Genomic DNA, 24,305 nt, shown 5'->3' on the forward strand with positions numbered 1-24,305 from the left:
TCCCTCACCACTGTGTACACCAGTGCAGGAGGGGGGCTGTGGCACTGTAAGGGAGCCCGGTGCTCTGGACACTGCTGCTGCTCTGGGCCCCTTTGAAACACCAGGCCCAGAGGTGACTGCCCCCCTGGGACCTCCCCCTACCCCTCATCAGCGGGTCTGCCCTTTCCCCACCACTTGACCTGCCCTCGCTATCCCTGTCTTGCGGAGAGAGAAGGTGTCAGACTCCCCAGCCATCATTTCCTCACCACCCACCTCTCCTGGATCGAGAAGGCTTCAGCCTCTCCTGCTGGCTCTTTGCACTGCCTCTTCTCCCGTGGCTGAACGGAGGGGCCCAGTCTCTCATGGCCCACGCCACCTCCTTCAGCAGCTCAGCGGAGAGCGGGACAGAGGAGGGAGTGGCCTTTGGGACCCGAGTGCCTGCTGCATCTGCATTTGTCCTACAGGGAGGCTGCACTGCCTGTGGCCATGTGGCTGAATTGTTTTAGTTGAAGGAGCTAGCACAGCGGAGGGGAGGAGCTGGGACAGGTGGCAGGGCTTTCCATTACCCTCCTGGGAAGCTACAGGACTATCCTGGGCATTTGTGGCTCTGCATCAGCAGTGGCCAGAGGTCAGCTCTTGTCACACAGCCAACAGTCCAATGCCCAGACATCAATCAGACCTGACAGCTTGTGTCCGAAGAGGCACCTGGCTGGGTAGCCAGCTCAGGAGCAGGGATCTCCTGGACTTCCATTAATATGTACAGCATTTTGCTTGCACTGAAAATTGATTTTCTTTTTTAAGTACAAAATATAGCAGTTTTATAACCTTTCTTCTGCTTGACAGAGGCCATTTATAACCTGCCCTGCTCTGCTACACGTGCAGGTTTTGCGCTATCTCATCCTCAAGAACTCAGTAATGCATTTTTAATTGCAAGCTCTTCCTCTGTGAGATTTATTTCTTTCAGAAGACTGGTCCTTTTGTCAAGTCGTGGGTTGTTCTTTGTGGCTGTGTTTTTGTTTGGGTTTTTGATAAAAGCAAATGAATAAATAGCAAAGGTGAACTCAGAAAGCGCTTTAATCAGGGTGGCGGATGATGGATGGCATTAGCTGCCGGCTGGCTTTAATCTTTGGGGACAGGGAAAGTCAGCTGGGGAATTGCAATTAAAACCCAGAGCCAGCTCCCTAGCTTTTGCAAAGTGGCTTCAGTGGGGTTCCTCTGATTTAGCACCATGTGAGGGTTTGTCCGTCTGCACCTGTCTGTCTTCAGTGCCTGCCTACTCTAAAGAGACACAGGGCTGCTCCTTGGGGAATGATTTTAAAACAAAGGGGGTGGCATTGCCCAACTATTCGTACAATTCATGTACAGGAAACAAGTGACGTACATCAGGCCAGAATCCCCAGTGACTTCAATGGGGCCAGGATCAACCACCCTGGAGCCTCTTTAATTGGGATGCCTTCTATCGGTGGTGTCACCCCTTGCCATTTCCTGGTGACTGGGCTGCAGGGAGCAATGCAGGAGAAGGCTCGGCGTGGCAAATACCATGACCACACTTGCAGTGGTGCTTTTCACTGGAAGGCCTTAAAGTCCTTTGCTGAGGGGGTCAGACTCGGACTGTGCAACTCTAACACAGAGCAGGCTGGCCCAGCTATTCAGTGGCAGCTAACTCTGAGGGAGATGCAGACATCTGAACCCAGATCTTGTATCCCCTAATCCAGGGCTAATTCCACCCAGTTCATACTGGCTCCCCAGGTGTACTTGCATTTGTGGAGTCTGAAGTTTGGAGGAGGGGGCTGCTTTCACTCCCATGGCAGGGAGCTAACTCCATGTTGCTGGTACTAGCTTACCCCTTGGTCACACCATCACCTCCTTCCAGGGAAATGCCTGCCCCGAAGCCAGCTGGGCAAAGCCCCCATCACCTTAACATGTCCCCTCTCTCTGCAGTGCCCGCAGGATCTGCGGCCTATGAAGGACGGCACTGGCTGCTATGACTACTCCATGGGGATTGACTGCTCAGATGGCTTCAATGGTGGCTGTGAGCAGCTGTGCCTTCAACAGACCCTCCCACTGCCATATGACCCCTCCTCCAGCACCATCTTCATGTTCTGCGGGTGAGTCTCCTGGTGCCATTGCCCACAGGGGTTCTGCCAGCGATTTCCTCCGGAGCATCTTGAATGGAAGAGTTGAGCTAGCTCCTCCTCTACTCTCTTCTCTTCCTATGGGCCATGTTTGTCTCTGTGCCTGTCCCTGTGTGGCATAGGGGCGGCAGAGCAGTATATTAGCTCAGAACACCGCGAACGCTGAATTGTATGGGAGGAGGAATTGCCCTCTCTGTGCACATGTGTAACCATATTTCTGTTCTTGCTGCACTTCCATGCCAGAGCTTGATGCTCCAGGTTGCATTTGTGTAGACGAGTAACTTATGTGCTGTGTGTACCAACGAGGGAATGATTATTGACATCTGCAAGAAGTTGTGATTGCGTGCACAGGCAATTTCTGATGGTGAATGTAGGTTTCTGCCGGCTTGCAGTCTAAACGTGGCGTACCTATGTGAATGAGCTGTGTACAAATGGACAGTTCTCTCTCCTGCAGGAATGCGCCTGTGTTTAAGGGAGAGAGTGACTGCACAAGTCAGTCCATGTTTTGTTACATAAGTCCCAAGATATTTTGTGTTGGGTTCTTGTGTTTTGGTTTGGTTTTGGTTTTTTCTGTGAATTGCTTTAAATAGAGTTTCATCCCATACCTTGGCCGAGATCCTAAAATCCTATGCAGTTTAGCATTTTCTCTAAGGAAAATCTCCTCACCTACAGACTGTTCCAAAGGGAGCTCTGCGATTATCTGTCTTTCCGCAGCACGGCTGCAAAACATATCCATCCATCACACAAGCCATCCCATGCACTGGCCTGGTTTAGAGGCCGAGCTGATTGTATCCCTATGGATGGATGGATGGACAGACAGAAAGAAGGAAGAGAGGGACGGAGGATCACACAGTGAATGAATAACTAAAATGATTGGCTGCACATTCGTTAGTGCATCTTGGCATGTACAGATACTTGGGGAGCACTTGCATTAACCTGCATCAGTCCTCATACTGCAGGAGAAGAGGTGGGAAGGGGAGGGTCAGGGAAGGGAGCAGGTAGCCATTTAGTGAATGAAACATTTGGGCTCAGTTGTCCCCTGGAGAGAGCTGAAAAAGTGCAGCAAGAGAAGGATTTGCAGCAGAATGCACTGAGACGGAGGGGCACAGCCATCCTGCATTTAGCTGAGTGCCGCCAGGCTGCCATTCCCCCACAGACAGTAAACTCTGGGTTTTACAGACCCCGATTTAGTGGCCTTCAGGAACAACAGACCTGCCCATTGTTTCTGAAGTCTGCTGGGGTCTGTAAAATCATCCCCCCCCAACACACAAAAGTTAAAAGGGTTATAGTGAGGGTTTACTGTACACGACTGCAGGCTGATCTGCCGGGGGAATGAGAGGGGCGCCTTGGCTTACTGCAAACCCCTGTGTGGGAGAGAGGACATTCACAGCCCAAGGATAAAAGCCATCTCAGAACCCCGTGCCCAGCTTGGGCAACAGTGCAGAGGCAGGGAGTCCCTGGCATCTCGGAAGCTGGCCTGGCTCAATGCAAAGGCCAAATGGCTCAGCATATGGTGAATCCCAGGTGAATGGGAAAGTAGCAGGGAGCCCCGTGAGCCGATGCCAAGGGGGACATGCAGCATCTGGCTAAAACTGGTGCACTTGGAAGAGTCGCTGAGGGCACAGAGGAACAGGAAAGCCACTACGCTACCTTGAAGTAACAGCTGGGCACGCTGATGGCCTCCCATCCTATCACGCCTTTGCAGACATGGCTGTCCTTCCTGCCCTGGGAGAAGTCTTGTGCTTGGGAAAGGCGGAGCAGCTCCGTATGCATAATAGCCATTGTTCCAGCTAGGACACAGGGAGGGAGCCCAAGGCGTGTGTGGCATGTTTCTAATTTCCCCCAGTGCTTGTGCTTCTGGGATCCAGACAGAATCTACAGGCGAGGAGCTGGTGAGTCGCCTCTCCCTTAGCGCTGCCATCTGGAGAATGCTGCTCTCCGGCCATAAGCTGCATTGTACACAATTCCTTCCTGCATCACTACCCTGAAGTCAGGTCAGCTGGAGAGGGCCTGGCAGGTGCACAGCCGAGGGTGACCATTTGTCCTGTTTTTGGCGGGACGGCCCCATATTTGGGATGCCCCCTACTTATTTTAGAAAAGGGACTAATTGTCCCGTATTTTCTGCCACCAGCTGCTGGCTGGAGAGCAGGGAGCCCGCAGACTAGCCTACTTTCCCCTTCCCCAGGGCTCAGGAAAGTAGCGGAGAGCAAGGGTGGCTGCTGCTTCCCTGCCGCTTCCTCGGGGCTCCCAGGAGCACGGGGGCTGTGGGGGCATGGGGCTCAGGTAGTGCGGGTAGCTGCCACATCCTCCCCGGCTCCCTGGGGCTTGGAGGAGCTGCCCCACCCTCCATAGCGCCCAGTCCTATATTAGGTACAGGTAGATATGGTTGTCCTAGCACAGCCTTGTCCTCTGCTCCTTTCCTCTGACCCTGCGCAGATAACACAAATCCCTGCTCCTCTCGGTGCCCCAGGAAACGGGACGTCACAACGTCCATCCTTCCTGGAAGTGGTGGGGGGACCTAACAACCAGCAGCAGGAGACTGGCTGATCACAATCAAGCAGGGGTGTTGTGCAGAGTCCTCAATCAGCTCCAGCAGGCAGGAGGGGGAGCACCAGTGACGTGGAATCAGCCCCCCGCAAGCTTCTAGGCCACATTCTGCCTGTGCTCGGAAAAGCACTTCCACCTTCAAAGAAACGTGAGTCGTAACGTGTGCAGAGAAGGAGCAAATTCCTAAAAGTAACTCTGTGGAACATCTGTCCACTCTTGACACACCCAGGTGCTCAGACAGCTGATGTCTTGCTGAACTACAGCCGTTCACAGCTCCCAGGGGACCCAGTCCTCTCAGCTAGTTTCTCTCTGCTGATTCTCCCCCCCCACCCCCTTTTATTGCTTTGTGTTATATTGCAATTGTGTTATAAGGAGAGAACACACAGCACCTGTGGCTGCTGTGCAAGCTTTTGGGGAAGCAGGGCTGTTTGGCAGAGCCCTGGGTAAGCGGCAAGGCTCTGCCTTCTCACAGAATGTGTGACATATGCAGGGAAGGCAAGCAGAGCTCATTTGGCTGGGCTGATCATATAGCATGGGGATGAGTCCAGGGTGAAGCATTATGAGTATTAGAACTGCACCGATAGGATCGCATTGTGCTGGGCACTGTACAGACACCCCGGGATGTGGGGATGGGGGAGGAGGGGTAGCTTGTAATACACAGAGGGAAAGGCCAATAAAGGGTGGCATTGCAGAACTGGCAAACTAAGGAGCTGAGAGATTGAGTGACTTACTCAAGTTGATGTGCAATCGGTGGCAGAGCTGGGCATTGACCACAAATCTCCTGACCCCAGTGCAGGGCCTCCTCCACAAAAATCAACTGTTGTGTCTTGTGGGAGTGCAAAGCTAGGGAGCTGGAGTGCCACAAGAACTCCCGTGTAAGCAGTGGGTTAATCGTGTCCCACTTTCTGTGCTGCGGTGTTCCCATCTGTTAAAGAGGGACGACACAATGCTTGCCTCCTTTGCCCAGTGGTGCAAAGTGGTGAAGAGGAACTGGAAATGAACAGTGGGAGAGAGGAAGAAAAGGCCTGGGGGCTCACATCTCTGGGATTGGAACTACTGACTCAAACCGGGGGCAGTGTTCTCTGTCTTACGTGTGCTATCAGGATCTTGGCTTGTGTGTCTGTACCAGTATTGGGAGGGAGGGTGTGAAATGAAGCAGCTAAACAGACAATAAGTAGTGGCACCAAATTCTGCCATCAGGCACGGGGCTTAATTTCTGTTCATTTCTGAGCACATGCTGGGTAGGTGGGGGCTTGTGAGCTTGGAAAGGGTGGGACATTTGAGCTGAATCGTCTAAACCCTGCAACCTGAGCAAAGCAGCGAGAGCACATTACCTTGTGACCCTGGTACCGGCGTTTCTACCTGACAGCTGCCTTATGCTACCCAGCCTACCCACAGGGAGCCCAGAATATGCATTGCTGTCTCCAATGGCAGCTGGTGGGCACCGGGAGTGGCAGCCCTGCTGCAGCCGTCCGTGGCGCTGTAAATTAGCTGCTGACCATGAGGCAAGAATACAAAGGGTTGGTAACTTCCAGGCTTCTGCTGTGGTCTCCAGGAGCTCTCCCCAGCTCTCCCTAGGTTTCCAGTGCCACGCCTGGTGCTAATATTTTGTTGGCTCTCTAGGCCTTGTGCACTCGCCCATTGCAGATGTTAAATCATGTGACTCCCTTGAATTGTTCACTGCACTCTTATTCCCCAGATCCTGTGGGTTCCTTCCTGTCAGCTGGCTTGGTTCCTTCCATTGTTCTTATCCCACTGAGTCTCCTGTCCTGAGAAGAGGCTTTCCACAGCAGGACTCAAATCACTACACACCCCGACTGGGCATCGGGTATGGTGCATGCATGCGGCTGTCTGTCTGTCTGACCCATTCTGTGTTGTTCCCCAGGTGTGTGGAGGAATACAAGCTTGCTCCAGATGGCAAATCCTGCCTCATGCTGTCTGACATCTGTGAGGGCCCCAAGTGCTTGAAGCCGGATGCCAAATTCAATGACACCCTCTTTGGCGAGATGTTGCATGGCTACAACAACCGGACCCAGCATGTCAATCAAGGCCAGGTGTTCCAGATGACCTTCAGGTACTGCCTCACTCCCTACCTGGGTCGGGTAGATAATAGATGTTTGAGATGTCCCCTCATGATAAGGAAGGTTGAAAAAGGGACCTCAAAGAGGAGGTGATGGAGAGCTTAGCTTTCAAGAGCTCAGTCTTGCAGTAGTGATATATGAGAGCTTGGTGCAACTCAAAGAAAATAGAGGTGGGAAAAATGCCGAGAGGTTGTTTCTGTCTGAGGGGTATCACTTTGTGGGGCCAGAACTTCAGCTGGTGTAAACTGGCTTGGCTCCATTGACTTCAAAGGTTCTTTAACGAAACACCTCCCCTCAGATTCTGTTCTCATGGGAGTTATTCCATATCCCTCCCAGCCACACCAGGGTCTGATTCAGGGTTGTTCCCTACAAAGTGTTCTTCAGTGGCCTCATTCTTCTCCATCGCCAAGACCTCACAGCTCCCTTGGATTCCCATCACAGCTGAGTGTGCTCTGCCTCTCTTACAATCCAGCAGTAAGGCTTTCTCCAGTCGTGTGTGTAACATCTCCCAAGTGGTGTATTTGTGCTGAATGCTGGCTTTGTTTTGCGCTGACGCTGGGGAATGTAGAACCAGACCTGCGGAGCGGCCCTGCTCTATTCTGCGCTCAGAAAGCGTTGGCAGACTGAGCTCCCAACTATTTGATGTGGTGTCTGCAGATCAGCAGCCTTAGCCAGAAGTGACAGTGTGCGAAGGCAGTTTTCCTTGCATGTTGTCCTTCAGTTCCCTTCCTCTTATGGCTATCCTTGGGGGGGGTGGCTCTGGAATGGAGACAGGAATACAGATTGGAAATCTCTGCTGTGTGCTTTTTTCCTTGACGGACGAGCAGGCCTGGGAGTTTCCTGAACCCCACCAGCCTAGAGAGCCTCTTCATGTGTGACCATCAGAGTCTCACACAAATCATAACCAGCTCCAGTCTCTGTTGTTGTCCTCAAGGCTCCAAGATGCCCCTGCTGGGATTTCAGTTTGCTCTCCCACCTCTCTCATGGCCTTACCAGGCCCCAGTGCTGGGGGATTTGTTTAAAGCAGCCTTCCCCTTGCCCAGAGATCAGCCTGGCTGAGGGTGCTGTTTGTTGCTGCCTGAAAGGAAACATGGGGATCAAGGGTTCCAATGCAGATGTGTTTCCACCTGGGCTGCCACCACTGCCGAGAGGGGTTCTGGCTTTCAGAGGTAAGTCACTTTTAAACAAAAAACATCCCAACAGAGAGACATCCTTAGGGAGAGCGCTGCCTCTTTCCTTTCCCCACCCCCTCACTCAGCATGGCTCACACACACTCAGTACGAGGCTGAGGCAGCACCAGGGCCTCCAGAAGTGCTTCCTCTTGATGTGGAGTTTGAAAGGCAAGTGAGGAACCATCTGCCAGGCTGCATCTGACTTGTAAAGCCAGTGAGGTTTTATAACCCTGTTCTGTGTTGGGAGACACATTGCTTCATTCCTGATGGTGGAGGCCAGCTGGCTTTGGGCCCAAGCAGTGCCAGAGCCCACCCAGCCTTGGGCTTTGTGCTAAAGACTCTTCCTACCCCTGTGGTGAGTCAGCATCAGGCCAGCCCAGTCTGTCCCCGAGCTGGAAGGCTGGATGGGGAGGCCTGATCCTGCTCCTTTCTCCCACTGGCTCATAGTCAGGTCCGAATCAGAACCAGAAGGCCATGCCTGCTGCACTGTGAGCTGATCTCAACCTAGGAAGTGGAACAGTGCTCTCAGGGTGTGTCAGGCCACTCTGGAAATGGCAAAGGGGAAGATTTACTCCCCCTCCTCATCCAGTTTTGCCTATGTAATGTTTTCAATTTATGGCTGGAATTTCTCTAAAGCACCCAGCTTAGCCCTGGCAACATTGGGGATTTTTCCTTGGGAGTGTTGCATGGTGAGAGATGCCACCAGGAGAAATTTCTCCTTCTCCGTTTGGTTTTCATCAGCAAGTGCCTTCCCCCTCAGCCCGGAGCCGTGCTGCATTCATGGCCCTGGGCTTCAAGGCATGCGGTTGTTCATCTGAATCTGCTGAGACATGCTAGGGTTTGTGTGATGCAGCTGAAGGACTCTGGTCATTTGAGAGCTGAACTTTACCACCTGTTGTACCCTCCTGCCCTGTATTACACCTGCATTCCAAACATCCCAGGGCTCAGAGTCCAAAAAACCCTGACTTGGGGAGGGTCTGAGATATCTGGTCCCTCTGCTTCTGGCTGTGGGGTCAAAAGAAGGATGCCAATGGAAGCTGAGACTGTAAATGCGCTTTCCCCACCTGATGTGCTACCTGCACAGAACTCTGTGTGCTCCCCTTTGTTACACCGGCAGCTCTGCATTAAGACGATGACTGCAATCAAGTTTCATGCATCAGGGCTTCAGAAAGTTGCTATTGTGGGTCAGGAAGGATGCACCATTGGCCAGTTGCAGTCTGGGTGGTAGGAGGGTTTCCTTCTGTTGAAGCATCAGGCTTGATCTCGGTTGGATCCCGTACCACAGACAAGGTGAGCCAGTGCTCTGAGGTGGCACAGGAAATCTTCTTCCTGAGTATGTCGGCCCTTGGAACTGGAGTTGCAATGCCCAGGTGGAGGTGACCTACTTAGCCCCCGCATATGTGCCGATATCCAAGGGATCCGCGCTCGTGGGGGCAGATAGCTGCAGATCAGTTTTTTCCGATGAGGATGCAAATGCGGATACCACTTTTATATCCACTCAGGGCTCTCGATGCACAGTCGCTGACTCTCATTGAGCTCCCATGTTGAAACTACAAGGTAGCCATGGCAACACGAGCACCAGGACACTCTCTGTATGTGTTGTACCTAGTATCTCTGACGGGTGCGCTCTCGGGACAGCTAGCCTCTCCCTGTTGGCTTAGCATGCTAGCACCATGACACCTAGCACAAGCTATGTCTCCTCAAGCCAGTTCAGTCATTTCCCGGCCCTTGCAGACACGTGGGGATACATGAGTTGCACCTCTTCTCTAGCTGTGGCCCAGACCAGTTCGGTCTTCCAAGGAGTGAAATGTTTTGTCTAATCTGAGCTATTGTTTTGCAGACTGGAGCTTAGAACAGATGATCTAATGGTCTCCTGGGCGCACAAATTGTGGGTTTCCATCACCAACATACCTCCTACCACAACATCCCTGGGGCATAAGGGGACAGGGAGGGTTAGATTTTGTCCAAATAAGGACAAAATTTGTCCATGGCCTTACAGGCAAGACCTGTGAACTGTGGACGTCATTGAAAGCAGCAGGGTGATGTCAGTTCAACTGGTGGAGGCTCTGGTCCTGCGCCCAACTTCTGCATAGGACAGGAACAGAATGGCTATGGGATAAAAGCAGCACTGCAGCGGTGGGAGAGGAGGCAGCTGTGGTTGCTGAATAGAAGAGGAGAACTTGCAGCATCCACTGAGAGTGGGCAAAAGAGGTAGGATCAGGGAGGCATGAATGCATGGGCGACGGTGGGAGGGGTCTTGTTCTACTCTATCCTCGGCACCTCTGTACTATTAGCTCATTTGCGTGACTCAGTATAATGTGCAGGGCTCAGGATACCAATTTTTTGCATTAGAGATCGCTCCCTGTGGTGGAGAGGCTGGTGCTGGCTTTGATTCCTATTTAAAATTAGCCTGTTTGTTCTGAGAATATTAGCTAAAACTGAGACTCTCCGCCTGCCCGCCTGCACATACACCAGCGTATTCTGCATCCTCCCCTGGAGTCACTCAGTCTGCTCTCTGTGGAGGGCGGTGGTGTAGAAACACCATTACATCATCCCCTAACAAGGGACAGGAAGGAGGTTAATGGAGAAGAAATTATTAACTAAAAGATGTAATTTGCCTCTGATTTTCATATATATTCAAGAACCTCTCTGAGCATTAAGATACCAGCTGTTCAAGCAGCCCTTAATTTGGTACATTTGAAACATAGCAGGAAAGTACCTAATACCAGGGATTAAAAGCCTATTTTGCCGAAGTAGGAGCAAGAACCTGCTATCAGAACAAAGGGCTGAGTATTTTAAAGGGATTTAGACCTGCTGGGATCCCTTCGTTATGCAGCTGCAACAATCCTTTAAATGCTGCCCATTTCTCATGTTGGCTTATCTTCCATGTCCTTAGTGAAGACTGCCATCTCAGTCATCCTCGCATGGCCTTGGGGGAAGGCGTTGGGCTCTACAAGCGTTGCCCTCTCCAGCCGAGGCTGGATTTCCAGGGGATGACGTTAAGAGTCAGGCAGCTGGATGTGCCACCGTTCAGTGCTGGAGAACCCCACTGCCACCTAGGAGGAGGCAGTGGGCCCTGCCCTTTGGTTGCCGGATATGGCTTTCCACCCATCGTGCAGCTTGAGGTGTGGGGCTGTTCTGGAATGCAGGTGGGATCTCCCTATGGCACCATTAGCCTGTCACAGCCACCTTCAGACCTAGATCAGATCAAGGATTGGGTAGGATTACACACCAGGCTGAAGGAAGAGAACCAAATTGGGCTTGAGATCTTAGTTCTGTCCCTTTACTATCACTGCATTACACATGCTGTTGCCTGGAGCTCTACTTCCCCAGTCACCTAGCCACTGCAGATAGTTCTTGTTTGTCTACATCAGGGAGATGGGAAAGCTAATGTGTGTGCATAGGTTGAGCCTCTCAGTTCATCCAACTCTGGGAAGCAGCAGACATGTCTTACCCACCACAATAATTAAAGCATCCTGAGTGTATGTGCTAGGGGGAATGAACATCTGTCCCTATCACAACATCCTTCAATGCCACCGTCCAGTTCATGGACCGTGGAGGGAACAGTTAGCAGCACTACTTGTAGCTCATTCACTGGCGCTATCTCTACAGGGAGATGCTGAGGGATTTGGGCTTATTCAGTTTGCAGAAGAGAAGAGTGAGGGACGATTTGATAGCAGGCTTCAACTTCCTGAAGGAGGCTCTAAAGAGGATAGAGAGAGGCTGTGCTCAGTGGTGACAGATGGCAGAACAAGGAGCAATGGTCTTAAGAGGTGGGAGGTGTAGGTTGGATATGAGGAAAAACTATTTCCCCAGGGGGGTCGTGAAGCACTGGAATGCATTACCTAGAGAGGTGCTGGAATCTCTATCCCTAGAAGTGTTTAAGTCCTGCCTTGACTAAATCCAGGCTAGGATGCTTTAGTGGGGGTTGATCTTGCTTTGGGCAGGGGGCTGGACTCGGTGACCTCCTGAGGTCCCTTCCAGCCCTAGGATTCTATAATTCTATGATTCTGGCATTCATTAATTATTCCTGCGAACTATTTCCTAGCCCTGCAGGTGTGACAGCATGTAATGGACGAGTGAGAGATTGAGGTTCCTGCTCCAAGGAGCTTATGAGTAGAACTGGTCGAGGTTTGGGTGTTGAGAACGTGATGACTGAGTTTTGTCGACAATGACATCTTTGGACAGAGCTGGGGGTCATCAACTGAAACCCCAAATAAAAAAAATATTTTTTGTATGGGAGAAACAAAATCCAAAGAGTTTTAGAGCTCCAGGGTAGTGGGTTGCCAGGGCTGAGGGGAGAACACATTGGCAGCATCTCCTCTGAAGCACTGCAGCAGCTGTAGCATGTTAAGCGTAGATATGTCCTAAAGACTGAATGGAGCTGGGGAGTCGTGGATTCTGTTCCCTGAGTGACTGCAAGTTGGTCAGTTAGCCTCACCTCAGTTTCGCAGCTGCCATGTGGGGATGGTAGCTTCCTGCATCATCTGCTGTCAACAATAAAGTCCACTAGCGATTAGGAGGTGCTTGGACACCACAGGGAACTGGAAATGAAACAGGCCAGCGCTGCTGAGGATGGGGGATAAGATCTTGACTCAGGGAGAACTGGAAACTGCTTTGCGTCATGTAACCTTGGGTACCAGGCAGCAGTGCCCCGGCAGCGAGGGCTCTGCTGAAAGCGAAAGCCATCTGCCTGGGGTGAGGTGGTCTGTCTCAGCAGGGCAGCATTTCTGCCTGAGGGGCCAGCCTGGGCAGGGACAGGTGTGGGGAATGCAAATCGAAGAGCAGGCTGAGAGTTGGGGACTTTCACCCTCAGCAAAGAATTACTGCTGCCACTGCCACAGCGGAGGGCCCAAGGAAGGGTTTGTTCTGGCAAAGTTTTGTTGCTGTTGTCAGGCAGCGTGCCGGGTCACTGAACTGATGTGGAGAATTGTCATAATATTGATGGGGAGTTTGGCAAGTTAATTTTAAACCTGTCACTCCTTTTCCCCTCATCGCCTATCGTTCCGTAATAAAACTTAGCCATGATTGCGGGGCTCTGCTGACAGCTCCTCTGGAGCCTGCCTGAAATGACTGCCTCCCTGCTCCCCCATCCCAGCTTCCCTCCTTCCTCCTCCTCCCCTCCCCAGATAATACACACACATGCACCAAGTGAACCGCAGAGGCAGATTGCCAAGACAGCACCCTCACCCAAAATCTTGACTGCTGTGACATAGCCAGGGGGGTTTCAATGCAGGGGAGTGGAGCCGTAGAGAGCCTTTATTTCTTACAGTCGGAAGGTCCAGCCACCTTTCATAGGGTTGTCCAAAGCCACACAAACGATTTGCTTTCTCTGGGATCTATTTGGATGGGCTGGGTGTGGAAACACCTTGAAAGTTTGTGGCACATCAGAGGTTTTATTAAATAACATGCTGAAGCTCTCCATAAAGGGTCAGAGCCAGCATATCATGACTGTCTGGTTGAGCTGGAGAGCTGCAGAGAACCCACTGAAAGTCTTCTCCTGGTTAGCCCTGGATCTGGCCTAAGGCCCCAGATGACTTCGTTGCCTCACTATCAGTCATTGCAAATTTTTTCTGAGGGACTCCTAGGAAATACCCCCATGGCCCCCAGCCTCAGCTGACAGCTGCACCAGGGCAGTGTCTCCTGCCCAACTGCCAGGCGCTCCCCCAATTTGATTGCAAAGCTCACTGCTGCCCCTGGAGTGGTAAAGGTGTATTGCCACAGTCAGTTCAGTTCTGATAGCTTTCTTTGATAGGATAACGAGCCTTGTGGATAAGGGAAAAGTGGTGGATGTGGTATACCTAGATTTTAGTAAGGTATTTGACATGGTCTCATATGATATTCTTATCAATAGAGTAGGCAAAAACAACTTAGATGGGTCTACTATAAGGTGGGTGCAAAACCGCCTGGGTAACCGTACTCAGAGAGTAGTTATTAATGGTTCTCAACCCTGCTGGAAAGGTATAACAAGTGGGGTTCCTCAGGGGTCTGTATTGGGACCGGTTCTGTTCAGTAACTTCATCAACAATTTAGATATTGGCATAGACAGTATGCTTATTAAGTTTGCAGATGATAGCAAGCTAGGAGGGGTTGCTTTGGAGGTTAGGGTCAAAATTCAAAATGATCTGGACAAATTGGAGAAATGGTCTGAAGTAAACAGGATGAAGTTTAGTAAAGACAAATGCAAAGTGCTCCACTTAGGAAGGAACAATCAGTTTCATACGTACAGGATGGGAAGCGACTGTCTAGGACAGAGTATGGCAGAAAGGGATCCAGGGGTTATAGTGGACCACAAGCTAAATGAGTCAACATTGTGATGCTGTTGCAAAAAAGCAAACATGATTCTGGGATGCATTAACAGGTGTGTTGTGAACAAGGCATGAGAAGTTATTCTTCCACTCTACTCTGTGCTGGTTAGGCTTCAGCTGGAGTATTGTGTCCAGATATGGGTGCTGCATTTCAAGAAGGATGTGGAGAAATTGGAAGGGGTCCAGAAAAGAGCAGCAAGAATGATCAAAGCTCTAAAGAACATGACTTATGAAGAAAGGCTGAAAGAATTGGGCTTGTTTAGTTTGAAAAAAAGATTAAGGGTGGACATGATAGCCGTTTTCAAGTATCTAGAAGGGTGTCATAAGGAGGAGGGAGAAAACTTGTTCTTCTTGGCCTCTGAGGAAAGAACAAGAAGCAATGGGCTTAAACTGCAGCAAGGGAAGTTTAGGTTGGACATTAGGAAAAAGTTCCTAACTGCCAGGGTGGTCAAACACTGGAATAAATTGCCAAGGGAGATTGTGGAATCTCCATCTCTGGAGATATTTCAGAACAGGTTAGATAAATGTCTATCAGGGCTGGTCTAGACAGTACTTGGCCCTGCCATGAGGGCAGGGGGCTGGACTCGATGACCTCTCAAGGTCCCTTCCAGTCCTAGCATTCTATGATTCAGGGAGGTACAAGTAGCTCACTGGTGAGTGTGTATTACAGGGCCCCCCTATGCCAATCCCCAGAGGGTATTAGTTAGCTACAGCCTCATGCTAGGGAGCTTTTTCATCTCACTTTTGTAGTTGTGCAGGTCTCCAGTTCCATCTCCAGTGTCTCAGCTGAGATGCGGGCTGTCACATATGGAGTCATGATTTTAAAGGGAGGTGGTTACTGTGGGTGGGAGCATGCTGTGGGCCCTCCTTACCTACCAAACTGGCATCATCCATTGCTTGGGGCACCATCAGAACCTATTACTATTAAGGATGGTACAAAAACATTCCCCAAAGATCACAGGAACACAATGATAAAGTCAGGGTGATGGTGACTTGCTTAGATCAGAATATAAAATGTATTTCAGTGGGAGTACCCTTGGCCAAACTAGGGGACAGCGGAACGTCCCACCTCAAATTAAGCTGTGTCCATTGTTGCAGTCGTTCGTGGCTTAGTATCCTTGTTAAGTCTGCCAGGTGCTATTTAAGTTGGCTCCCTGCCTTCATACCGTAACTGATCTTGTGCTCTTTGGGAGGTTTGCTTGAGGTCTGCTTCACCAGCTGTCCGCACAGAGCTGGGAGAGCATGCAGGGAGCACACCCAGATTCAGCCAAACATTTGACCACAGCGGGGCCATTTACCCCCCATGTTACACCTGGGTTTGTGGCAAGGGAACTTAGCTCCCTTGCAGGTTACACTGGCATGCAGGCCAGATTATCACCTCTCTTCTAAGCATCTGCAGCAGCTGTGGACAGGGCACTCACAAAATGGAGCTCCCCATGGGGGCTCACAGGATCGGTCTGTTAATAACACAACAATCGACTGTGGATTTTGCAGCACCAGGCTGCATGAAGCGTGAGAGTCAACAGAGCAAGCTTTTCTGCAGGCAGCACAACGGCACTGAATTGCAAGAGACTCCACCACCACGGCAGCCAATGCATGTTGGCGCAGTCCTTAGACGCCATGCCTGTGGCATCAGGCAGGGATGGGGAACTGTCACCATTCTGTCTGCGGCTTCTGAGCCAGGAGCGTTAGTAGAATCACAGCAACAAATAATAAGAGGAATGAAATGGAAGCCCGCCACCGGAAAGGAGCTCTTTCCGTTATCCATACCTGACGGCTAATAGGTGAACAAGCCATTTGGGGTGCAGGGAGGTGCAGGCCTTTCCGGCGTCGGAATAACAAACATTCCAATTATAATTGCTGCGCTCAGGTGTTTCAGAGAGAAGATGGTGTGGGGGGGGAACGGAAGAATCGATGCAATTAATATAAGATAGTTACAGACTTTAAATTCATTATACTTCCAAATGCTCACTGAGGAGCTGCCATGGGAAGTAGTACCAAGCATCACCTCAAGGAACATGGGAATGGGATGATGTGGCCTGGCCAGCCGAGGGGCTTTGAGTGCGCAACCACGCTGCATTCAGAAGCAGTGTCCCCTGCTGGATCCTCAGCGGGTGGCACCTCTGTGGCATCTTACCCCAGTTCCAGCCCTCTGGATCACGTGCACAGTAGCAACCAGCAGCCTGATCCACAGACTCTTCTACACATCAGTCATCCACACCCAACAAGGCCCAATGGAAAGGGATCTAAGCTGGGCTTCAGAGATCTGGGTTCTCCCCCAGTTCTGCTACTGTCCTCCCATGTGACCCTTGGGCAAATCACCCCTCACCAGCTTCCCCTTCTGCTGCCTCTCTAGCAATGCTGTGGGCTGTTTGGAGCCGCGACTGGCTCTGACAATAGAATACTGAGCCCAGTGGGGCCATGACAGTGGCTGAGCCAGTGGGTGTAATAACAGGATGTTTGGATATCACTTGATACTGGGATGTGTCTGCATGAACCTAGCACTGCTGCATATACCTTGCGGTGCTTAGGAATGTGTATTTCTGCACTACCAGCCCTGTTCTTGCCTGATTCTGTGAGCAGGTCCTGCTTCATGTGAGATCTCTGATACAAGGGCTTATGTCTGGGGCACTCCTCCTGCTACATTTGTCCTCAATCAGGCTGCAGATTTGTCTGCAGTCAGAGCAGCGGCCCATCAAGCCTGGCATCCCCACAGTGGCTCATGTCTGACTGTACAGTGGTTGGCCAGCACTGTTCCTCCACCTTACAGCATCTAGGGAATTAAGAAATTGCCTAGTGACCTAGGACAAGAATTCATCTTTTGATGCCTCAGTTTTCCTGTCTGTAAAATGGGGATAGCAGCACTGAGCTCCTTTGGAAAGGTCTTTGAGATCTAGGGATGAAAAGGTTCCGTGCAAGTGTTGGGTGGTGCAAGGATGTACTCCTGGGAATGAGCAAGAGGAGGAGTTCTCTCCTGTCCTGCTCCAGGAGAATCATCAATCACTCTTATTAACTTAACTCTCACAGCTACAGATCCTGTTAATGGTCATGACATTGACCTGCCCTTTGTATATACAGTTGGGAGGTGAGCCCTGGTTCCTCTGTGTTGCTCCAGCATAAAGGAGGAATAACTTCACTGAAGCCTATGGAATTACACAAGAGGGAAGTCCCATTAAATGCCCCTGCCACCCTGCTACTTCAGTGGAGCCATTTGGAGAAAGGGGTAAACAGTGAGGTGGCAAAATCTGCTGGCAGTAGTAACCTCCTCAAGATAGTTAAGAACAAAGCAGATTGCGAAGAGCTTCGAGAAGATCTCACAAAACTAAGTGACTGGGCAACAAAATGGCAAATGAATCTGAATGTTGATAAATGTAAAGTAATGCGTATTGGAAAAATAATCCCAACTATACATACAAAATGATGGGCGTTGATTTAGCTATAACCACTCAGGAGAGATTTTGGAGTCATTGTGAATAGTTCTCTGAAAATATCCACTCAAAGTGCAGCAGCAGTCAAAAAACAAACAGAATTTTAAGAATCAATAAAAAAGGTAGAGAATGAGATGGAGAATATCTTACTGTCACTATATAAATCCATGGTATGACCACATCTTGAATACTGCGTAAAGATGTGGTCAACTCATCTCAAATATATATTGGCATTAGAAAGGGTTGAGAAAAGGACAACAAAAATGATTGGGGGTTAGGAATGGGGCCATATGAAGAGAAATTAAAAAGACTGTGACTCTTCTGCTTAGAAAAGAAGAAACTAAGGGGGGATGTGATAGAGGTCTATAAAATCATTACTGTTGTGGAAAAAGTGAATAAGGAAAGGTTATTTATTTGTGTCCATAACATAAGAATCGGTGTCACCAAATAAAATTAATGAGCAGCAGGTTTAAAACTAAGAAAAGGAAGTTTTGCTTCACACAGCTCATGGTCAGCCTGTGGAAGTTCTTGCCAGAGGATGTTGGGAAGACCAGGACATTAACAAGGTTCAAAAAAGAGCTAGATAAATTCATGGAAGTTGGGTCCACCAATGGCTATTAGCCAGGAAGGGTAAGGAATGGTGCCCCTGGCCTCTGTTTGTCAGAGGCTGGAAATGGATGACAGGAGAGGGATCGCTTGATTACCTGTTCTGTTCACTCCCTCTGGGGCATCTGATATTAGACACTTTTGGAAGATATGATGGACCTGTTCTGACCCATTACAGCCATTGTTATGTTCTTATGTTGACTCTGGGCAGAGCGGGGGAGGTTGTGGGGAGGAGAATGCTTAAAAATCCTGGCTGACATTTTAATTAATATTTTAAAGCACTGCTTAGGGCCTGGTGTAGTTAGGGCTTAGCACCTTTAACAACAGCAAGAACAACAACAAATTAGCTAGTCCTGGTTAACCTTGGTGGGCCTGTTTTCTCCCCTCCTGCCCCATGCTGGTGCTAACTGAGTGTTTTTCAAAGAGCTAATGGAAATCTTGGCAAAAAGGAGAGGGGAAAAAAACCACCTTTATTCGAAGGCGAGGATGGCCCCTGCAGAGTTACTCTCTGGTCATGTTTTATTAAAGCTTTCTTTGCAATCATGCAGACTGGCAACTTAATTTTTCCCATGGAAGCTTAGGTTCTGGGGAATAGCATTACAGCAGAGAATGACTATTGTTGGAAATTCCATGTAATGCACCAGTTCCCAGATGGAGAAACTAAGAGACCTAGTTAATCTGTCTCAGGATACCTCTGTTCTGCAGCTGGGAGTAAGCCTCCCAGTCCAGATAGAGAAACTCCTACTAGCTCTGCTTGAATTAGCCAACTAAAAACAACAGTATAGGATTAGGGCATGAACTGAAACCCAGGGGGGGTCAGTTACTTCCACGGATCTGTGCAGATTGTCAGCTGATAGGTCACAGGTGTATTCACAAGTCATCTCTCTTTCTACATTGTCTTCTGGATGTGCCATATTGAAATGATAGGAACAGCTTGGTGGAACTCGTGGATTAGCATTTTGATGGCTTCTGGCATATCTTTGTCATCCTAAATTATTTACCTCAAGGCCCTTCCACTATGATTGGCAAATGCAGTCACTGTAGCACCTGAGCTTGTGAAACTGTTTTCTTGGGTGGGATGCGCTAAAGAAACTCTGAAAGACCCAGGCTCAAATTTCACATCCTGGGTGAAGAAGGAACTGTGCAGCCTATTGAAAGTAAAGTTACTACGAACATCTGTAAATACCTGGCCTAGTAGAATGTTTTCCTAAAACATTGGTGGAAATGTTAAGGAAGTTTGTGATTGTGAATCCTCAAATATTGCAACCAACTAAACCCACACCCCAGTATTGACAATCCAGGAAGTTTCTCAACCTTCTGGGAGTTTTTCACCTTTGAGTTCCTGTATGGAAGACAAACCTGTGGCTTTCTAGACCTGTTGTGAGACTAGCTGGAAGAGCGAGGGCCCTTGGAGCTCAGTGCATTCTCCTGTTGCAGAGGACTGGGAGCATTTACCAGAATAAAACCTTCTGGAGGCTCAGCACAAAGAAGAGACCTTCCATAACCGCAGAGCTCGGTCACAAAGATTTGTCAGGAGATTGGGTGTCATTACTCCTGGTCAAAGTCTAACCTGTTAGCTTGCTCTCAATGGCCCTTCAGAGAGCTTAGAAAGGTAGCCCCTGTCAATTATGAAATTTGGCACTGCCCAAATATTTATCATATGAATCTTCTGAAGGCCTAGAAAGTCAGGAAAGGGCTTTTTCTCGACTCCTGCCCCCCACCTGAGTCTGAACTAGGACCCGTGGTTCTGAGCGAAAAGTCCCGTGAGTTCATAAAGATGGTAGAGACCTTACAACTGGAACAAAGGACAAAAGTCCAACCTCTTGTCAATCTGTTCCTTATGGTTTTCTTATCTACGTCACCAAAGGCTCACTTCATCTTTCATTGTGTTGAAAGCGCTCCAAGACAAAACGTGAAGAAAGCCTTCCTTCTGCTCAGGAAAATGTGGGTTACAATCTATCAGAGGTTTCAGACAATGATGTAGAATTGGTAGAGGTGTTCTCCAGCTCCCTCAGCCGGATGGGCCACTACACTACTGTATAGACTTCTGCAAAGCCAGTGCAATCCACATTTGATGTCAGCCCCATGTCAATCGTGCATGGATTATTAGGAGCAACCGAGTATGTATCTGCTCTGAACCTTACCAGGGACAAGTTGCTTTCTCCCTCCCCTTTTGGATTGTACCAGTTTCCTACCATGCTGTTTGACATTCACAGTGCGGCTACCACCTTCCAGAGATTGGTGGACGATTTTTTTTCCAACTCCACGGACTGTACGATGCTGCCTATCTGGACGACATTATCACCCAGAGACAGAATTGGAGGGACCGCCTAAAACAGGTAGCCACAGTACTTCAGTCCCTCATGGGTACAGCCCCAGTAGCAAATCTGGCAAAATGCAAGCTTATGTACCCAGGGGATACAATGGGATGTGGCCAGGTGTGACCAGGCTTTAATGAGCTGCCCTGTCACTTCATTGAAAAGAGCCAAGTGCAACAATGCCTGGGATTATAAAATCATAGGACACTAGAACTGGAAGGACCTTGAGAGGACATCAAGTCCAGTCCCGTGCCCTTATGGCAGGAACAAGCAACGTCTAGGCTGTCCTCGATAGATGTCTGTCCAACCGGCTCTTAAAAATCTCCAGTGATGGAGATTCCATAACCTCCCTCAGAAATTTATTCCAGTGTTTAATCACCCTGACAGTTAGGAAGTTTTTCCTGATGTCCAACCTAAACCTCCCTTGCTGCAGTTTAAGCCCATTACTCCTTGTCTTATCTACAGAAGCCAAGCAGAACAGTTTATCTGCCTCCTCCTTGTAACCTCTTTGAGGTACTTGAAAACCACAATCATGTTCCCTCTAAGTCTTCTCTTTTCTAAACTAAATAAGCCCAGTTCTTACAGTCTTCCCTCATAGCTAAATTGGCTGGATACTATCAGCATTTTGCCCTGGAGTTCTCCAGCCATGCTGGACCGTGAACAGACCTCATAAAAGAGGGCCAGGCCAGGTAAAAACAAGTCAGCAGCAAACTGTGACAAGGCCTTCAAGACACTCAAGGAGTACCTGTGTTGAGAACCTGTCCTTTCTCACTCATACTGGAACCCCGCCCCCCAGTAGCAGCCCGAGCAATGTGAATACAGTAAAATACAAAAACAAAGGAGAAAAAATATCTGAGGATATGGTTCCACATCCCACTCAGCCCTGCTCACACATCATTCTCTTGAAACTGTCCTCCTTGTGGTGGCAGGCAGTACTGTGCCCCCGAACCATGGACCAGGAGAGTAAGAAACACAGGGCTGTCCTCATTCACACCACCCTGCTGCAATGCTGCCTTGGTTCTTCTCTGTACTTCAGGAGCGTCCAGGGGCATGTACAAAGACTACAGAATACCAAGCTGCTCGCAGAAGAGCTCATCCTCAGCAAATACTGCCTGTGTTGCAGCATGGTGACTATTATAATGGGATTCCAAGATCCGTCAGTGTTCCCATCTATGTCTGTTGGGCCCATGAAGATGAAACCAGGGGGCTGTGAAAAGCAGCCGGGTAGACAGAAGTGCCACATTGGCCTGTACTAAGAAGCGGTTCTGCCCTTCATCATGGGACAGGCTGCTAAGAGCAGCAGTCTGCAGCGCAGCCCAGAGGTGCATCTGGATTGCTGTCCAAGTGTCCTTATCGCCCATCCACTGAACCAAATGGAAAGACATGTATCAGCTTCAATGGACTTTGGGTCAGGCTCATGCTTATGAGAATTTCCCTTCCACAGAGCACCTACGCATCTGCTTTTCTCCCAAATCCACTGAGATGCGGCTTTCCCTCCACCACTTTTCCATCTCCACCCTGATAGCATGTGTGTGCAGATGTTTGTGTTCTCTGCAGCTGATGAAAATATTCATTATCTTGTTAGCTGCTGCGGTGAAGAAAGCTCAGATTTGCATTTCCACAGATAATCACCCAGCACAAACAGAGCCTGTCACCCGGCAACACTAATTGGGCAGAACTGCAATCTGCCAAGGGTGGGGAAACCCCTACGGAAAGGAGGGGAGCCCAGACTCCTCCCTCACTCTCTGCAATGGGTGGCCAGCAGGGGAGGCAGGGAAGGATCCCACTCAATGCAGAGTGAGTATAAAGAGGGAAGTGGAGCTTGGGCACATGATGGAATTACCCGCTCTGTGCATGGGCAGGGGACAGGCGTCAGAGTGGATACACAAGATGGATTTGCTCTATTTATGGGGACTGTGTGTTGGGGGTGGGTAAGATTCAGAACAGGAGTAGAGGAGAGGATTACTTATTGTGGGGGGCTGAGCAGTGGAGGAGTGTGTGTGTGTGAGAGAGAGAGAAAGGTGTGGAAGGATACAGCAAGGGCCCAGAGTGGAATAACCCTTTGTGCAGCCTGAAAACTGATCAGCTACAGAGGGAGCAGAATTATGTCCTCTCGGGCTGGGAGCAGGTGTGGAGGATGAATTCCCCTTGTCTGTGTGTGGGCTGAGAACAGGGACAGAGGTGAATGTGGTCAGAATAGGAGCTTAGACTGGAAATGCCTCTTCTGTGTAAGCTGAACAGCTGGCGGGGAGAGGGCAGCCCTGTGCCTCTGGTGGAGCTGAATTCTGCCTTTTCTGGAGTTAGTGCAAAGCAGAGCTAGGCATTTATCTGCACACTTGGCCTGAAGATTTAGGGAGCTCTCATGCAGAAGGAGGCTGCCCAGGTTGTATGGGACAGGGGACATCCTAGTGTCCAGCTGGTTAGGGCATGACCATCCCGTGAGTGATGTGATCCCAGTAGCACAAGAGGCCGCTCCTCTGAGGAGTGTTTTGTTCCTTTCCCAGCAGAACTCATTCCCTGTGCTGCTGCTTTGGTTTTTGACCAAACCTGATGTTCGGGCTGAGGCCAGCACATTCCAGGGCGACAGCGCATCTCGCCAGTCAGCGTTCCTAGAGCAGTGTGGGATGAAGTGCTGCATGAAACAAGGGGGCATCTGAATTCCAGCTGGCTGATGAGGGCATAATTCATCTCTTGCCCAAAGTCCAAAGTGGCCTAGTCATGTCCATGTGCCATCAGGAAAGGAGGTGGACTGAATTAGAGAGAGATGGGCAAAAGAAACCAGAGAGGGGCCCTGAGCTTAGGCACGGGGCAGGGGAGCATAGACTCAACCCCAGCACCACATGAGCATGTGTTCCACTCTAGTGGTTGGCCCACGCTGGGGTAGGGGTTGAATACAGCAATCAGCTAATGGGATTACAACTTTAGCTGAAGCAGTGCCAGCCACGTTTTAGCACTGTAGGCACAGGGGTCGCACCCCAGGGTAGTAGGGGCCCGTCTAAATGCTGAGGCAGATTCAAATGCAGAGAGGATTGAGGTGACTTACGGGTTTGCTTCTTTTCTCCCTGGTGTGTTCTCAAACCGTCAGCGGTTTCCCTCATCCTTTCCCACAGTGCAGCTCTTACTCATGTGCTGGCTAGTTCTGGCTCCTCTTTTATTGGCTCTCAAGGTACATGAAGCCCCCCCGCACCCCCCCACATGCACACACCCTTCATTATCTTGGTGGGAACACGCCAGTGTCTGGCAGGAAGTAGACTAGCTGACCTCTTAGGGCTTTTCCATTTCTAAGTTTTATGATTCTCGTTATACCTGGGGATTATTATGTTGTTAATTTATATTATTAAGAAATGTGGCAGAAATTGGCGCTATAACAATAATGGCTTCGATTTATACAGCACTTTTTGTCCTAAGGGATCGTGATGTGCTTTATAGCCTTGAAGAGATGGAATTCAGTTGCTTCTGAGGCTGGGTGCAGCAGATTGTTGGACTTGGCACAGCCATGCTACACAGCAGTTTAGAACCAGAAGTGAAGAAGGATCTCAGGTTCACCTGAAAATACGGGAAGAGTGGAGGAGGTTAAAAGAGGTGAGATTGGATCACCAGAGGTTGCTCTGAGTCAGAGCACTAAGGTTAGCAACTTGTGTCCCTGTGGAACATGTTGTGGAAATATCAGTGACCACACAAGGTCAGTTTTGTACATCAAATGAAAGAGAAAATGATCCTACCAGCACCAT

The 24,305-nt window shown here is 49.8% G+C and overlaps 1 protein-coding gene across 2 annotated transcripts in view; it reads left to right on the forward strand.

Annotated features, from left to right (window-relative positions):
• The window catches only part of ASTN2 (astrotactin 2), a 708,908-nt gene that overhangs the window by 429,857 nt on the left and 254,746 nt on the right, over nucleotides 1-24,305 (forward strand). For both annotated transcript variants that reach the window (XM_075015031.1, XM_075015030.1), the window contains exons 12-13: nucleotides 1,921-2,087; nucleotides 6,547-6,735. In XM_075015031.1, coding sequence (XP_074871132.1) covers nucleotides 1,921-2,087; nucleotides 6,547-6,735 — 356 coding nt within the window. The remainder of the gene's footprint in view (nucleotides 1-1,920; nucleotides 2,088-6,546; nucleotides 6,736-24,305) is intronic.

The sequence above is a fragment of the Carettochelys insculpta genome, chromosome 21, assembly GCF_033958435.1.
Source record: "Carettochelys insculpta isolate YL-2023 chromosome 21, ASM3395843v1, whole genome shotgun sequence".
In the NCBI taxonomy this organism is placed as follows: domain Eukaryota; kingdom Metazoa; phylum Chordata; order Testudines; family Carettochelyidae; genus Carettochelys; species Carettochelys insculpta.